Source organism: Atta cephalotes, assembly GCF_000143395.1.
Source record: "Atta cephalotes unplaced genomic scaffold scaffold00001, whole genome shotgun sequence".
Classification (NCBI taxonomy): Eukaryota; Metazoa; Arthropoda; class Insecta; order Hymenoptera; family Formicidae; genus Atta; species Atta cephalotes.
The window spans coordinates 4,966,010-4,977,794 of NW_012130065.1; the positions used below are offsets into that span (position 1 = coordinate 4,966,010).

An 11,785-nucleotide genomic window follows, 5' to 3' on the forward strand; every position below is an offset into this window, starting at 1 on the left:
CTCTCTCGTCTCGTCGTCGTCGTCGTACGTACGTACTTACTTACTTACTTACTTACTTACTTACTTATTAATTAATTAATTTAATTTAATTATTATATAATAATAATAACTAACTACTACTACTACTCTCTCTCTCTCTCTCTCTCTCTCTCTCTCTCTCTCTCTCTCTCTCTCTCTCTCTCTCTAATCGGTTTTCCATCTGAAAAATAATTTTTATAACAGGTTTTATCAAAGGTAAAAGTATATCATGAGACATTTTCTATTATCTTGACAAAATTTGATGCTCAATATTTATTATGTATAATTTATTAAATTAAATTTAAATTTAAATTAAATTAAATTTTGATGTGCACTATCCATGATAAAAATATAAATTCTAGATATGTATTATTATGTAATTTTCTTATATACTTTTATATATTACTTTTATATTAAAAAAAATTTTTACACAACGTTTTCGAAGAATTGGAATTAGTGATATCTCAAATTTTTAGTTTATATCACATCTGTATTTTCTCCTTTAACGAGCTCAAAATTGGTTCATCCGCGCGGATAAATCGTATTTATATCGCGAAGAACGAAGGGAGGAACAATAGAGCCGTTAACCGGAGCCGCCAATTAATTAAATATAATTGTGCAAAACAGTAAGTGCGGTGCTGCGGCTAGCACAACAAACTCGCCAGTTGGCTGGCGAGTTTTACATTTTCTGCTTGACTTTCGTCCCACATTCTGGATGACTTTTTTATGCTCATCATTGTCCCATTATACGTAGCCGAGCAGAATATTACAATCGAGAAACAGCAGTCTTTGTTATTTATAATTGCAGTACTCATTTTCTATGTTTATTATATTTATTATAATTATTTTATATGTTTATTATTATTTTTTAATTTGATAAATTTTTTTATATCATAAAAATATAATTAAATTTAAAACAGTAGTAACAAGTATATTATTTTTTTCATTAAATTTTTTATTTTTTAATTATGATTATTCTAAATATTATTTTTGGCTCTGTCTATTTCATTCTGTTCAAGTAAGTATAGAGATTTTTATCTTAAGACAAATAAATAATTTTTTGCATGATATAATTTAAATTTACAAACTCAAATGTGCTTAAAAAAATTTAATACCGATTCTGTTTCAATTAAAATGAAAAGATATAATAATTATATCAATAATCTTGTCCAGATAGACGCTTCCAGCTTCATTTTATAAAGTATATTAAGTATTGTTACTGCGTTGCATTCATTGAGATGTCGTAATAATCACCTAAAATTTTGGACAAATTTCGTAATTAGAGAAATATCTCAGAAATACTTTCGCAATTTCCATAAACTGCGGAGAAATTTAATTGTCGACGATTTAACATGAGTGAAATTTAATATAACCGACGATTTTCTTCATCAATATATATCGAGTAACGTAATACCAAAGTATTTAATACACTCAGCTTTTTATTTTTCCTCCTTCATGTATTTTTATTGTCTATATTTACTATTTTACTATTTTACAAACAACCAAGTAAACTCGATTGTCTACAGAAACATTACGATAGCGAAATTAGACATTTAGCAGAAGCAATTTCCAAGGCAATCCTCGCGTTTTGCACGATACACTCTGCAGATACGTCGCGCGACCGTTGCAATTTAACATATTCTGGGTGTTCCATCAGTTTTCTTCTCTTTTTTTTCTTTTTTCTTTTCGTCCTTCCTGCCTTTCTCTTCCGCTACGGCATTTGAATTATAAAGCGGAAATGCCGCGACCATCACTCGCATGCACGTTTTGTTTTTAACGTGGAGTTGTACGCCCACCATTCGCTCGGGATCAACACGCCGCTACACACTTTGCGTGTGTTTATAGCGAGACGTTCTATTAAACATGCAGACGGCAGACGGAGTGAGTCACCTCGATCGATTTCGGCCGAGTCGCGTATTATACCTGTACGAGGCCTACCTATACCTTTTCCATTCGCGTGATGACGGCAGATAGATATGACGAGAGGGCACCGATACCCGCGGAGATTTTTAATTTTCGTGGGGACCGGAAGCACGGGTCGAACGTGGAATTAAATAAATTTTCTCACAAATAGATTGTCTTTTTTTCGAGTTGTCTAAAAAAGAAAGAATTCTTTATTCAAAACGAAGGTTATCTTTTTTATCACAATACGCTATATTTTTCCTTTGCTTGGCATCTCTTTATTGACTTGATTGAATAAAACATCATTTCCAGAGTTTTTTAATGTTGATCAATTCCATTGCAAAGATTGCTAATAGTAACATGGAATATGGTAGTAGCAAGAAATAGATATTAATATAATGTAATTATTTAAAGTTAAATTAAAATTAAATTGTGAGTGACGATCTTCTTTACATGGATATATAGTTAAATCTATAGACAAGTCGAACTTGTAGAATCGTTATGACATCAATTTGCGAAAGAATCCATGGTGAAAGTATATTTACTTTATATACCCTTTTATTTATATCTCTTATTTATATCCTTTTTTTATTTTATATTTATTTTATATATTTCCACCATGAGAAAATCGAAAACTAGCGAAGACAAAGAGCAAACACAAAAAAAAACAAATGAGAAAGACATACTAATAAATGAATAAACTTCGATCATCTCCTTCTAGCGATATCAAAGACATAGAACATCGACTGCGCCATCCATATCTAAATAGTATATCAAATGTGATTAATAAAAATGAGAGAAAGGACATCCATTCTTCCTCTATTTCTATGATAATGATTAGTTGAATAAAAAGAGATAGAGATGCCATGTTCACATGTCCTGCGGCTCTCATTTTTATCGATCAATTTTACACACGTTTACGTTCTATATCTTTGAGTGACATATATAGCGATATTATTTTCAGCCTTAGAACACTATCAATATATAAATTTTACATGTAAGTGAGTGAGATCCTTGCACTACACTATATCTTTATTGATTATTAGGATGTCCAATCTGTCCTGCTATATAAAAATTAGGACAAGCGGAGACAAGTTTTTAAAAATTCAGTCCGTTAAATCATATCATAATTCTCTGGTAGTCAGTATTATAAACGAGATTAATAATCAATTTTTAAGCAATTTTGTATGTTATTACGTACATATTTTATTAGCTTTATTAATAAGTTATGAAGAATTTTGAACTATACATGAAATGAAGATTAATTTTGATAATGTGTTTAAATTCTCCTTTCTTCAATTTAAGTTAATAATTAAATTATTTGTATTTATATAAAAGTCTAGATTATAAATATATGTTATTAATAGTGTAAAATATATGAAAATTTAATATTACATTAAGAATAAGTAAATACACAAGGAAATAAGTTATTCCGAATAACTTATTTTTGTGTAAAATTTATGTATCGATATCAGCGTTCAAAGGTTAAATACCCAATGTGTATAATTTTTTAACATTTTCATTACAGAATCATCAAAAAAATATATAAAGTAATAAAATAATATCTAATAAAAAATTCATTACTATTCGCAATAATTGTCGAGAAAAGTTGTAGCGATTATGTCTTTCTTTGCAGGGAGCGAACAGCTGTATGCTCTAAATTTACGTAAATTTTAAGTTGCATATTATGTCGTTAAACAGCGATAATGCCGCTCTTTGTGCGCCATTCGATACGTAACGAATGAATTGCCGAGGTTAAGTTGAATGAATCCCGATGCTTTCCTAGATCGGTGTTTGGTATCTGATAGAATTGCGTTTGCGTTTGCGCTCGATATCGATTAGCACAAATGTTATTTGCGGAAAAGTGGTTAGCACGCTACGGATGTGAATACTGGATGTTCAAGCAGTACTTACAACTTTCGACGGGGTGTGCACTTTGTACGTGCCGCGATTCTGGTGGAGTTGCTGATAGCCAACTGGAATTAAATCGGTGTTCAGTCGAAGGTCGAGAACACGTTCGACACCATCCACATTAAAACCCACCGTCAGCACGTCCGCATGCTCGTGATACTGAAAAAGAAGGAAAATATCGATCGTGAATTTCCATCCGCGATTTTAAAATTTTCTTTTTATTCTCAATACTGAAACAAGGAAATTTATAAAACACTATTATATGTCGTTTTAATTTGAGAAAAGAGAAAATAAATAAAATCTTTTTTTTTGCAATTTTTCACATATACATAAAATTGTTTTTTTATTTAAAATTATTTTATTTTAAATTTTCATTTTATTTTAAATTTATAATTTGTATCAATCAGTTCTAGATATAAATTTGCAGCAATGTATTCAAATTTATTTCACTTCAATTGCAATCTGTAATTAACAATCTATTTATTCGTAACTAAATCTATTGTAAATTCACAATTAAATATTCTATCAGATTCCCTATTATAATTTGAGAGTTTTTCTTCTCTAAAAAAACGATTTGCCGTATCATTATCAATTCAATGTTCGAATAACATGGCCGATTTTTTCTTATCGAGCAGACCGAAAAGCCCGATCGCGCACCTGTTGCATTAATAGCGGTAAAACTGTGCTTAGATCTGAGAAAACAAAATTTCTTCTGCGAAAATTGAAGTCCTGAGAGTTCGTTGCATCGAGCTGCAATTAATTTTATACTTGGATGCCTGCTTTCTCCGACCGTGAAATGGTTGGATCTAGGAATATTGTTTAAATGACAAACTCCGGAAGACCGAATGCTAATGAAAATTTTAAGCAATCCGTATTTATCGCCGGACGAATAGCAAGTGACGATTAGCCAATGAATAGTAACAAATAGTTATATTCAAATGTAATTGTTAGAACTATAGTAAAAGTATATATAAGCAGCATTTTCTCAAAATAACATTTAACTAAGATCTGTTTAATTTCTATTTACAATTTTTTTTACAATAACAAAATAAATTCTCGAATCATGAATCAATTACGAATAGTAATCTCAGTAATCTTGTACGTCTTACATTTAATTGTAAATACGAGATAATATGTAGCTTATATAACAATGGCTTCATTTAATGTAGACAACAATAGCCTCACTTAGCTTAGAGAACAATAGATTAACACAGAAATACAATTTTCCTGCTAAATTCTTTATCATTATGCTTTCTATGCCTGTTAATCGCAACAAGCTGTGTAAATTTAAATCCATATTATGAAAGCGTCAATTATTAGTGAAATAGCTGATTACTCGTCATGATTGTCGTTTGGTACGATTAATCCGATTTGCCGACTGTCATATCATTAAGCGCCTAAAACAGTTAGCGTTCGTGACGAAGCTGAAAAGCTTCGTTCTGAAATTCATAAACTCTCGGAATTACGGCATATTCTCCTGTCTTTCGAATGTGGCTCGAATGGTATACGCGTGCCGAGTGAACCGAAATGAATTTGCGAATCTCGTTTGTACCGCCCAACGGCGTGCGCAATGTTTAATTCATGGAGGCCGTCCTAGCCGGAATACTTTTCCTGTGAGCATTTAGTATTGAAGAAAATGGATACTGTGTTACTTATAGACGCTGTATCAAAAATAATATTAGGATCAACAGTCGGCTCGAAGTCGATCTGTTAAACCTTGAGATTAGAGAATGCGGAATTTCTAGTTTTCAGGCGGTTATGAAATTAAACTTTAATTTTCTTTATGTTCAATGTTATTACATCATATACATATATTATTCCCTTAAATTAAAAGTGACGCAACTGAAAAAATTAAATTTTTCAGAAAAGAGAAAAACTATTTTTCAATTTGACAGAAAATTATTAATTAATTAAATAATATTGATCAAAATAATATATTCTTAATATAAATAGATATTATTTCTGTTATTTCGTTTCACGAATTTTTCAAAATCTTCAAAAAATCTTTTTTGAAAATGACAATTTTGATTTTTTAAAAAAAACCCTTTTTTTAGTGAGTCTTTATGGCAATTTTTTAAAATGAAAATAAATTAATTCATTTTTTATGACTGATAGTAACATTTATTTAACTCATTTATGGTATAACTTGAAAAAAAAATTGCTTTTTTACTTATATCTTACTTTTAGAGTAAGAGAGCAATCTCTGAATATAATAAATAAATCGAATTGTAATGATGATCAATTTGGAATTTCAACCCAAGAAAAAAAAACAACTTCTAAATATTATGAATTTGTGCCTTTTTACTTTAAATCTATCATAATTTTGAAAAAATACTAAAAACACTAAAAAAAATCACTAAAAAAGATACATAATTTTCCTAAATAAGATATATTTTCTCTTAAAAGAAGAAAAAACAATTTCTTTTGTAATCAATTTTTTATTTCGTTATTCATTACGGCTAAATGATTGAAAGAAAGATGGGAAAATCAATCAAGATTTAAGTTAATCAAGATAGCCTGCTACAAGCAACTTTTAGAAGTTTATATAAGATCCACCTCGGGATTCGCGTACGCGTAAACAAGATACGTGCAATATCCCCTGGGCTACATTTTATGTCTTACGTTCTACGATTTACGCCAAGAAGAATATAAAAGAAGCTTTTAACTAACCGTTCTCCCTCGCGTGCAAAGACAGCAAAGCAACATGATGAAAGCTTGGCTCTTAATTAGTCTAAGTGCCGCGACTGAAATTGTGGCAGTAATTACTCGAGTAACGAAACGCAGAATTGAAGAGGCGCGTTTCAACGCCGGGATGGATGGACCGAAGGTCCGAAGGTGCCCTATGCCATGAATTATTGATTAGCCTCCTTGCGCGCTTCGACAACAAACGTGACGTTCTAAACATAGCGCAGTTCCAGTTAGCTAGCCGTTTGTGTATAAAAAAATAATCTACACTCGCAATTACGAAAATGCGCGAAACGTAACATTCTCTTTAAATAATTTAATGTTGTAACAGATTATTACGAAAAATGAAATGGGAGTTTTCCACGGTTCTCACATTGCAAGTATAGTTAATTCTAAATTAAATACAATTTCACATTAAATTTAAATATAAGTTTTATCTCGTAACAGAAGATTAAAAAGACGCAAAAGTACTCATGAAAAATGGGGTGTAACAGAAAGTAATAGGTATATAAAATAATAGTTAATTTAATAAAAGTTAATTTAAAAGCATGCCTGTCAAAAATAAGTTATAAGTTATAATGACGTTGAACTCTCACTGAAATCAATTGCTATTATTTCAAGGTGTAAATGAATGTCAGATCAGATTCCATAAAGTATGAATTTTAATTCCCGCAGCTTCCGCAACATTGAAACTTTATATTAAAATGTGTAGCAGGTAATTTTCAGAAATACATTAGCCAAATTGAGAAATATCTTCGATGCAATATCCGCGAGGTGGTTTTCTCTTGGGAGACAAATGGCGCAGTGACGATATTTCTTCAGGAAGCTGAGTCCAACGATACGACAGCGTAACACTGTGCACGATACACAGTCGACAGTGCACTCCTTTGAAATCCTTTCAGCGTGGTGTATATCATTGTTCAGCGACAGTTAGCAATCTATACTTGGCTCGCGGCCACCGCAGAGAGACCGTTTTTGATATCATACCCCTGCTGGCTTCCGTATAGTGGCATGACCCGCATTCATCTTCTTTTCGATATCGAGAAACAAATATATCGCTGGATTAAGGCTATTGGATCTATCTCTGTACAAAGTAAATCTCTGCAAATCTACTGCAAAATTTAAACCTTATTTAATTAATTTAAATTTGTCCACAACAAACAGCTATTAAAAAATTCAACAAAAATTAGGCAAATGAGAGTATGGCGCGGTATTTAATGCGCAAACAACTAAAAAGGTTCATTTATAAACAGGTCATTCGCTGATAATACCCAAAATACAGTCAAAATATATGAAGATTCCAACAGCAAATCAAATATAACTTGTTTATAAACTGAACTTTTTAATTGTTTGGGCACTAAGCGCTGCATTGTATTCTCGTTTGCTTAATTTTCGTTGAATTTTTTAAATTTCATGAGCCTTTAATTTATAGTTATTCATTTAAATAACTATTAATTCTTCCTATCTCGACATTCGCGAATCAATATTGATTCTTTCACTTTAGATTCGAAAAATCAACAAGTAGATCAGGGAATTCACTGCAGATGAAATATGGCTGAATTCAAAACATTCTATGTACATACTGTCTGCAATACGTTGAAATAAACAGAAAATTCGACAAGCAGAATCACTTACTATACAATGCATTGTTAAATCGAAGGTGATTAAAGAAAACCCAAGAGTTACTAAGATAAACGCGAAACCTCTCAAAAGTTTGCGAATACTTTTTGTTTTCTGTTCTGTTAGCGCATCCCAAACAATTTACCGAGTGAACTAACTGCATTAACCGGTTGCCGAGTAACGGATTAAGCAGCCGGCGAACGTTCCAACTTTTCTGCCAGTTGGATAAAATTCCGGGTGTCATTGCTCGTCGACGGAAAAAATTCGCCGCGCGAGACTGTCCTTTTAATCTGGTAACCAGAACCGAGTTAATCCAAGGGAGGAAAAAGAATGTCACGTCGGAAGAGAAAACGGGGCGCTTGTTAAAATGAGAAAGAAAGAAAGAAAGAAAGATAGTGAGAGAGAAAGAGAAAAGTTTTCAGCTACTGTAAAACTCGGCCGACGTGGTCCTTACGTCCTATCCATTGTGTGTCCCTGTAAACCACCCTCTCTCAACGGAGTTTCCGGCTCTGTGGTTTCTACATCGCTGCCCTTCGGAAACTCGAAGAAAAGAAAAGCTTGGCGGCGACACTGATCTTTTTTAGGAAAATTCCGCGCGGCAAGGCCTCACGAAAAACAAATTGCGAAGACGGAAGAACGTTCATAGAAATAGAAATGCATCTCGGGTATTCTGTTTAACATGATGGAGTTCGCATGGATTACTCAGTTTTCTTAAAATTAAATATTTAATAACAATCTTCATTCTTGCATAATCATTCGATAAAACTTGTACAATAATAAATAATTTAATAATATTTTAACAATTTAATAAATAATGTCATTATGTTTGACCATAAAAAGATTTAAATTAATTGGGAGAAATCATTAAAATATAATTAACACGATGCTTTCTAGCGCATGATACAAGTGTGACATATTTTAAAGTAATATATTTATACAGATTGTGTTTATGACATTTAATTTTCACTAAATTAAAATTTGGCTTCAAACTTTAGGGTAAATAACATTATATGCGCAATAACATTTGAAACATGAACATATGCTTTTTATCAATTTTGCAACATCTCAGATTAAGTGCAAAAAATTCATCAAAAAGTTGAAGTGAATTAAATCTGTGCAACTGGCTCGTTATATTATATAATGATTTATTCTTGATTTATTCTTGAATTTGATTTATTAAAAATTGCTTATACAACTGATGATTATGCTCGCGTGCAACCGACGAGAAAGTATTTTAATAAAAACAAATTAAAATTCAACATCCATAAATATAAAAGGCGGATTATACAAAAGAGAAATTTAATATGCCGATTGTCGTTCGCGTAAACATAAAAAGAGAGTCACATAAAAGAGAAATTCTAATATGCCGATTATTGTTTGCGTACATCGAGAGAGATGATTCTTGATAAGTTGAACATATTTTAGCTCCGCCTGAGGGATAATATTTGAATAAAATATACAGCTAAATTCGCGTATTCTACAGAAAATATAAAGACTCACCTGCGGCGCTATTTAAATGGTACATAGATTTGCGATTTTAATTACGCTGCGGTTCATTCACGCGAGTACATGCGGTTGTGCTGTTATTCGCATCGCAGAATACAAATCATCGCTCGATGCGTGCCTCCGGTAATTTTCTGGTTACGTATTGTCGATATTGCTTCCCGGGTTAACATTATGGTTTGTGAACTTTTTTTCAAGTGTTTTATTGCTCAAGAAAATTTCATTTCGATTTATCGACTCAGTCAATAAATTTAATGTATAAGCATTTATTCTGAACACATATCTCTTTATAAAAAAAAAAGACAAGATCCAATTATATGAAATACATTATACTGAAAGAAAAGTATTTGATATCTGTGACTATAATTATATGATAAAATAATTATGATTAGAAGATCTATTTATGGTTATTACTGCTATAACGTCAGTAATACTAACCATATATTATGTAATTTTTCCAAATACAAAAAAAATTATGACATAATCTCAAATGTTATAGTAAAATATCAAGATATAAACGGATACAAATAAACTAAACATTTTTATTCAGTAAATACAATTATATAGTAAATATAACTATTTTTTTACTATTTGGTAATAACTAAAAAATATGTTAAGAAAAAAGATTTTTGAACAGTACATATATGTAACTATTATTATTAACAATGGACTATGTTTGCATAGTTAAAACAACACTATAAACATAATTCTAAAAAATAACTATATAAATTTTAGTTGAATTATGATAATTGCAACTATTTTTCTCTCTGTGCTTTTCCATAAGAGAGAGAATAATAAAGAATAATAAAGAGAATAATAAAGAATAGATTTTTAATTATAAATAAATGGAATATACATATATGTGTAATAATAGTTACATATATATCGTATCAACTAATCGATGTCTTCTGTCGCCATTGTTTTGCCAAAATAAAAGCAATATTTTTATCATATAACAATATTTGATAAAGTGTTAAAAATCCATTAATCAAATTATTCATCGTAGCCTCGTTACATAAATCGCAGTTAGCGGGAAATTTATGATCTACTGAATCTACATCGGGATTCGCAAGCGGAAACAAAAGATCCTCTATGTATTCGTTTCTGCATTTCTATCTTCACGATAATACGGGCAATAACGATATCATATACGACAAAGAAACCCATGTATGTATTGCAGCTAGCTAATTCGAATTCTACTAACAAGTAGACCTCAAAATGTCAGATGCCAATTTTTCTCAAATTTTTTTATAATTATTTCTTATTCTTTCAAAGTATGAAGAAATTTGTTATTAATTTTAGCTCTGTTATTAATTTAAGTAAAAAATATTTTAATTACAAAATTTTTTATTATTTTATACAAATACCCAAATTTAAAATCAGGTATTTGTATAAAATAATAAAAAGTAAATAATAAAAAATTTTGTAATTGAAATCCTGAGAGAGAAGTAAAAAAATCTATTATTAATTTTAACTTAAACTGAGAAAAAATTAATTTAAGTTAAAATCAATAATAGATTTCTTGATACTTGGACATAAAGACAACTGTAAAAAACGTGAGAAAAATTAGCGTCTGATATTCTCTGAGATTACTTGTAAGAATTTCATTATGTTGGTAAACGTGACCGAGTTGACTATCACTCTCTCTTTCTTTCTTTCGGTAAACATTCCTTGTGCACAACCAGAAAATCATAGAAAGTAGTGTTAATAAATTAAAAAAAAAATACTTTGACAGTAAAAAGAAAGAGCGGCAAATGTACAATGTACATTCACGCTTCGCATGGCTGCGTTCGAATGAAAGTGAGCGAGTTAATTGATGACACCAATCCATGAATCCGGCAATCCACGATTCCGGCGCAAAATACGAACTAGTGTAGGTCTTTCTCTAGGTTTTCACGCTTTCATGCAAAAGCTGAAATATTTGCTATTCGTTGAGAGAAACATCCCCTACAATACATTGACTATACGTTGGCTAAGATTTGATAAACACACACACATATATATATATATATATATATATATATATATATATATATATATATATATACTACTACTATATATAGTACTACTAATTATTACTACATAGACTAATATATAATATATATAATAAGTACTATAGTATAGTATACTATATACTATATACTAC

General features: G+C 30.6%; 1 protein-coding gene across 1 annotated transcript in view; it reads right to left on the minus strand.

Annotated features, from left to right (window-relative positions):
• The window catches only part of LOC105625628, a 103,466-nt gene that overhangs the window by 17,034 nt on the left and 74,647 nt on the right, over window positions 1-11,785 (minus strand). Inside the window, exon 3 of the mRNA XM_012206954.1 lies at window positions 3,835-3,990. Coding sequence (XP_012062344.1) covers window positions 3,835-3,990 — 156 coding nt within the window. The remainder of the gene's footprint in view (window positions 1-3,834; window positions 3,991-11,785) is intronic.